Source organism: Tachysurus vachellii, chromosome 5 (genome assembly GCF_030014155.1).
Source record: "Tachysurus vachellii isolate PV-2020 chromosome 5, HZAU_Pvac_v1, whole genome shotgun sequence".
In the NCBI taxonomy this organism is placed as follows: domain Eukaryota; kingdom Metazoa; phylum Chordata; class Actinopteri; order Siluriformes; family Bagridae; genus Tachysurus; species Tachysurus vachellii.
Window position 1 is genome coordinate 25,642,514 of NC_083464.1, and position 7,078 is coordinate 25,649,591.

The 7,078-nt window shown below is 39.4% G+C and overlaps 1 protein-coding gene across 1 annotated transcript in view; it reads right to left on the bottom strand.

Annotated features, from left to right (window-relative positions):
- Window positions 1-4,992, bottom strand: part of si:dkey-246i14.3 (ephrin A4) — a 40,806-nt gene extending 35,814 nt beyond the window's left edge. Inside the window, exon 1 of the mRNA XM_060870785.1 lies at window positions 4,303-4,992. Within this exon, the coding sequence (XP_060726768.1) occupies window positions 4,303-4,424 (122 nt within the window). The 5' untranslated portion in view covers window positions 4,425-4,992. The remainder of the gene's footprint in view (window positions 1-4,302) is intronic.
- Window positions 4,993-7,078: the final 2,086 nt, after the last annotated feature.

A 7,078-nucleotide genomic window follows, 5' to 3' on the forward strand; every position in this document is an offset into this window, starting at 1 on the left:
GACAGGCTTCGTTTGGTCTCACAGCAAACACGTTGATCTGATCCCTGACTGCCATACACACACACACACAGGGCATCCGAAGGGTAGCAAAATTGCATGATATTGACTCGACCCTGCTGAGAGAAGCGCTACTGGTCAATATGGAGGTGGGAGATAATGGTGCATCGCGGCAGATAACATCTGCATGGAGAATAGCTATCGATATTAGACAAAATATCCAGGAAACCTGCTTTCTTTGTCAGATGCGGGGTAGCCGACAAGCCCCTAATCATCCACATCTCATACATATATAAAACGATGACCTTAAACAGATGCATTTAAACCCCTTCTGAGCTTGCTCGGGTAAAAAAAAATTTCAAGGTGAGACTCTGCATGAGCATCGGCAGACTTTATCATCGTTTTTTTTTTCTCTCCGTCCACGGTAATAAATGTAGCATATATCTCCAGGCTGTTATGTCTTGGAAGTGGAAATGTAGCTCCGGCACAGCTTGTAGTAGGCTAATACGTCTGGGGGAGTGCGGTTTAAGGGCAAGCGGCCTGAAAAATTGCTCTGCACAATTCCGAACTTTCCCATTCCCAAGCGACTCGGGCGTCCTTTAGAGGGAAGAGTGATAGATGAACGTTTGCGGGCAGAGGATTTCGCAAGACGCGCTTTAAAACAAGCTCACGATTAGAACCAGAGTGAGCTTCATCATTGTGAAAAGGCTACATTTCTGATTACATCGCCATCACACAGTAGAGCTCGGAGATCAATAAACATGCGAGAGAGGAGATGCTGCATGCTTTATCTTAATTAGGAGCGAGCAAGACGTGCTGTTAGGCGGCGTTCGCTGAAATATATCGGGCTGCAGGTTCGGCCTATAAAAGATGCCATCTGTTAGCAATAGAGAACCGTAGTGCTCTTCATGAGTGAAATCAAAAGGCACAAGAAACCTCCAGAAGGTGGTGGTGGGGTAGTAAGTTTGGAAGGAAGGTCATTATTTAGAAGTAGGGCTCTTGATTGCAGCTCGTGGGTTCCAGTAACTAGCAGTTTACCGAAGGAGGAGGGACGCAAGACACTTCGCAGGGTGTTGGACTGGAGAATTCTGCGCAATCACCAGAAAAATTGCAGTTGGTGTTCGGGGAAGTAATTCAAGCGATACGTGTGCATCTCGCACGGCATTGTCTGTGTTCGCGTGTGTGTGAGAGGCAAAAACAAGGCGAGACACACTTTTAAGAGCACATTAAGACAACAGACTTAATTAGGTGTAAACACAATTGGAGTTCACATGAGGAATTAGTGCATGATGAATAAAATGGAGGGGAAAAAAAAGGATTGTTGTTATTCGAACTCGCAGGCAAAAACTGATTTAAAGGAGGCAGGGCTATGGGGAGAGAGACAGCGAGAGAGAGAGAGAGAGAAGCTTGTGGTGTTTCATAACGAGAAATGTGTTCAAGCTTGCTACAAACATAAACTACACAGACCTAAATAGAACAATCTATATGGTCAATGAGTCAAATTAAACATGACTTTATTACTACTTATAAAAAGAGCTCAGAAAGCTACAGTATGAATAAAATGCACGGTCTAAAGTGTTTATACCTAATACACCATCTCAGACCTTTCCGGTACTATTATCATCCGCAAGCCTTGCTTCCCTCCTCCAGCTCCCTCAGAGTCATACAGAAAACAGCGAGGAAGAAAGCAGGCGTTTTACTGCGAATGGTACGAGACGTGCGAGCATCGCGAGGAGAGGACGAATCGTTCTAGAAACCGTTTCCAGGCTGCCGGGATGCAATCAGGGAGGCAAAAAACATGGCACCCTGAACGTGCCGCATTTCCAGCTTGCATACAATCAGATACAAAATCATAAAGCATTTGACCAATAAAAAAATTATGTGTTCACTTTATCGGGAAAAGAAGTATTTTAGATTTCCAGGTCCATATTCCAGGCACTTCTGGCCACGTGGCTTTTAACGACGTGCGGATAGCAAGGAATGTACAGGAGGAAGAATCTAGGGGAAAGGCTTTTTCCTCCAACGTTAGGTCTGACTGAACGACACTTTCTAAGCACATATTTTACTTTTATCAGCTTAGCCAGTTAAAGACGTAGCATGCAAATCGTGATTGTGTGTACAGTATAGCTTTTTGATTTCTGCAGCCATAATGAGAGTATGCAGAAGACTAGTCTGACAATATAGCATAAAAAGCAAGGAGTTATGTGATTACAGGTCGCGTCACAGAAAATTGCTATTTCCAGATGCGATGCGTGAAATATAGTGTAATCTGTTTAAACAGGATTTTCCATCGAAAAGTGGATGCTTGTTATGCTTTCTTGTTATGAATCAGCTTTCTTCTACTATACGTGATATGTTTCCGTTGCTGTTGCGTATTGCACGGGTTCTCATCAGGACAGGTTTATCTGGTGAACATTCGACTATATACAAACCTTTAAGCTTGCCATTTTAACATGTACAGTAAAAATATATTTAACCTTTTTTAATTCCTGAACTTTACGGAAAATATTCGACATCGATTATAGGTTTTATTGTTACTGGGTTATTGAGGTTTGCATCAAATCCATTCAATTGAAGTGGCCAGTCAAACAAGATAAGAAGAATATGATGATGAACTCGATAATTAAATATAATAACACTAATTTAGAACAAAACCACGTAACCAAATCAAAAGAAATCATGAACCTAGCTATGCTTTCTGAACTCATATGCGAATACCATTTTTTCCATACATTTTATATATATATATATATATATATATATATATATATATATATGTGTGTGTGTGTGTGTGTGTGTATATATATATATATATATATATATATATATATATATATATATATATATATATATTTTTTTTTTTTTTTTTAACAAGGCACCTGAAAACAGGCGAACAAGGTGAAAACCTAACTGCAAACCTAACTGGTAGAAATGAAGGAGGAAAAAATACCTTCTACAGACATTAGAAATCAGATGCATCAGCCTCTTGAGATTTTCCCTCTTGAGTAATAGGATCTATTTGCTTGTCCCCCAACTCGATCTCTCTGCCTTCATACTTTCCTGTTTTGCGGGGTTTTCCCCCCCATAATGCACGCTCATTTTCCAAAACAAACTCCCAGCTGATTATACGGCAATCCAAATGCATAAGCGATTTAATAAATCTGCTGTGCCAACATTTGTGTTTTATGACTTTTTATAATACATGCCTTATATATTATTTAGAATTTTTGCCATCTCAATATATTGGCTCTTCTCATGTGTTATTAATGATGCTGTTGTTTTATTTAGTGCATTAATTAGGCCAGGGCATAACTTTAATATCAGAAGCACAAAACAACAACAACAAAAATAAAATTGGCTGAAATTTGCAGTTAAATTTATGGTTAAAGTTCTTGTCAGCGACAAGGTAATATGCACGTTCATGCTTTATGGTTTTGAAGAAAGATTCCTAGGTAGTGTGTGTGTGGGTGTGTGTGTGTGGGTGTGTGTGTGTGAGGACAGCAGTTACTTGTCCTTGCCTTCTTGAGTTGGGTGGAGCTCAACTTAGTTCTTCAGGCATTATACAACCTAAACAGCCAATCATGGCTCATGCTACACCTGGAAAAGCAGCTGACCCTCAATAAACGACTGAAAAATCAGAAAGAACAAATCACACACACTACACACACACACACACACACACCCAACCCCACCCTCACCATACACACATTAGATTTGTGTCTTACATACCAACAACAACATTCTTCCTGAAGATCGACCATCATTCATCATTCAGCATTCAGTCCCGGCCCAAATCCAACACACCCACTCCAGATGAACCTGATCTGCTCTGCTCAAAGGTGCACAATGATCTTATGAGCTTCAGGAACAGGGCTGAAGATCATGACCACGATCACTGCTGTCTGAGATTTGTCGCTTTTAGTCTAGATTTAAATTAATTTCTTAGTCAGCTAGACCCTTTTAATACGCTTAGCTTTAACATGACTGAACTTTGGGGTGAAATCTGAAAAGATTTAAAAGTCTGTTCCATAACACATAAAACTCACAAGGACGGGTGAAATGAATGAACAGAGAATCTATAGAAAAGTTTAGAAAAACACAACAAGAATGTTTCCAAGATGACAATAAAAGTCGTTTTTTACCTTGAATACACCGATATGAATAGATACATGTCTGTCTAATTCGTGCATCTGAACAAAAGCAGTAGGCTAAATCAACCTGGACAGAAAAGTTTGGAATAAAACGTGTTTACTTACAAATGTGTGATAGGAATAAGAAGAGGTCCAGTGAGATGTGTGGTTTTACCTGGTGTTGGTGGAGTTCCAGTAGACCAGGTGTCGTTTTCCTGAAGCACTTGAAAGCACATGCATGAGCAAAATCAATATAATCAGCGTGTATGAAGGTCCTGAGTACCGGAGAAAACTCATATCTGCATCCAGCTCCAAAAAAAAAAAAAAAAAAAAAATCTGAAAAAATCTTTACTCGCTCATGAGATGTGGAGTTTTAGTAACAGTGAAGCAGATGAACCGACTCAAAAAATGCATCAAGAGCCGACTCAAAAAATGCATCAAGAGCCGATTCAAAAAATGTATCAAGAACCGACTCAAAAAAAAAAAAGTATTAAGAACCGAATCAAAAACTTTTTAGAAATATCCGTCCTGGTTGTTTGTTTGTTTGTTCTGTTTTGTTTGTTGTCCCGAACAGCAGGATGTACCGAAAGTAATTGTATCCAGTGTTGGATTAATTTGTTAGCAAAGTAGCTAAGATGTTTTACCTCACACAAGTCTGAGGTAACTCGATAAACCCCAGGCGTTTCCGTGTGCTGGAATATTCTCAAGTTTTAAAATGTCTTGAAACGTAACTCCAACTTCTGTACGTATTATAAACGGTACTCCTGGTACTCGTAAAGAAAATCAGTTAGTGGTAAAACAAGGTTTTCAATCACAGCCGTTGAGAGTTGACAGCGATTTGACGCGTCTCCGGTCCGTTGATTAATTTTCGAAGAAACAGCACGAGAGGTAAGAGGCAGATGGGAGGAGCTAAGTAAACTTTGGACCAATCGCGTGACAGCAGAGGCGGATCTACGTCTTGGAGGTGAGTCGCGTTGCTGCAGTTCATATTCATGAGGTGTCAGGATTTTGTCCTCGAGGCTGTTTACTCCTTTTTTGTCATGATTTTTCTTCACGTTCCTTCACCTGCGTAGGATTAGGTTCAGAAAATGGATGGATGCATGGATGTAAACATATTGTGCATTGTATGCAGTGTGGGCAAAAGGACTGAGTTGCTCTTGGTGTTTTTAATTGAGAAAAAAAAAAACAAAGAAAATACATACATATTTAGGATTATGCATTAATTCTAGGTCACTATTTAAATCTAAGTAAATGTGTTACTCCTTTCTAGAAAGTGTCAGATTTCATTAAGGTTTAGGGGATGTGGAGTGGTTAAGATGTCAAGCTACCGATCGCAAGGTTGTGAGTTCCATTCCCATGGCCACAAGGCTACCGCTGTTGGACCCCTGAGCAAGACCCTTAACCCTCAATTGCTCAGTTGTATAAAATGAGATAAAAATGTAAGTAGCTCTGGATAAGGTTGTCTGGTAAAAGTTTTATGCTGTCCACTGAAGCAGTGCATCTTATTATGATATGATTTAACATACACTACATGGCCCAACGTATGTGGACATGTAACAAGGACACCCACATATGGGTCTTTCCTAAATATTTGCCACAAGATTTTATGCACATGACGGTCTAGGACGTCTTTGTATAAGGGAGTTTCGTGTAGGCATGATATGCCAATTTTGGTGTGGTAGAACTCAAGTGGCCTGCACAGAGCCCTGACCTCAACCCCACTGAATACCTTCGGGATGAACTGCAGTGCCGGCTGCCCAACATCAGTGCCTGACCTCACTAATGCTTTTGTGGCTGAATGAGCACAAATTCTTACACCCAGTCTCCAAAATCCAGTAGAAAGCCTTCAGAAGTCTGGAAGTTATTATAACAGCATAGATTAAACATAGAATAAGATATTCTAAAAAAAAGAGCATGGGTGTGATGATCAAGTGTCCACAAACTTCTGGCCATTGGCTTGTATTACAATAATACATTAAAGTTTCCACTCAAGTTGTTGCTAATATAACTTGTAATGAGCAATGTTGTAATCGGTTAAAAAAGGGCAACGTTGTATGTATTATCTGTCTTTCATATGTATGTCATATACAGCTAAATACTGTATACTGTACATGACCTCTACATGACCTCCACATTCACTGTCAACTATACTCTAAATTATCCTTAACTACATAACCGATATTGCTTAATTGCCCCAATAATAATAATAATAATAATAATAATAATAATAATAATAATAATAATCATCATCATCATCATCATCATCATCACATGAATTTGAGAAAAAAAAAATTAGTTATATATTCAGTCAATAAAGCTTTTGTAATTTATTTTATAGTAGGAGAGAGAAAATAAATCACTTTTTTGTTTCTTTATTTTCTGTTTTTTTATATTCAGCAAAACCTCTGAAAAACAATTTCCCATGGCATCCACACCCCCTACTTATAGCCTGGAAAATTACCCTATTTCTGGTATGCATGATGTTGACTAACCTTGCTGATAGGTTATAGACATTTGTAAACAAGCAGGTGAAGCTTTTCTACAGAGAAAGCTGAGTCTCTGTTGTATTTTAAGATCTGAGTCACATATGAACCAGCATGCACTTGGTCTTGCTGTATACTGTTCTGTATAAAATATGCTGCTCACACATGAAATATTCAAATTTAAAATCTTTAATTATAAACATTGTGTAATTCTTTGGGAACAAAACTCATAATGTGAGTGTGTATGGCCCGCACATGCCAGTATGCACTCAATCGACTGGGCATGCTCCTGATGAAATGGCAGATGGTGCCCTGGGGAATCTTCTCCCAGACCTGTATCAGGGCATCAGTGAGCTCCTGGACAGTCTGTGGTGCTACCTGGCAGCTTCGGATACTCCAATTCATAATGTCCCAAAGGCTCTCAAATGGATTCGGGTCTGTGGAACGTGAAGAGCAGTCAGTGGCATC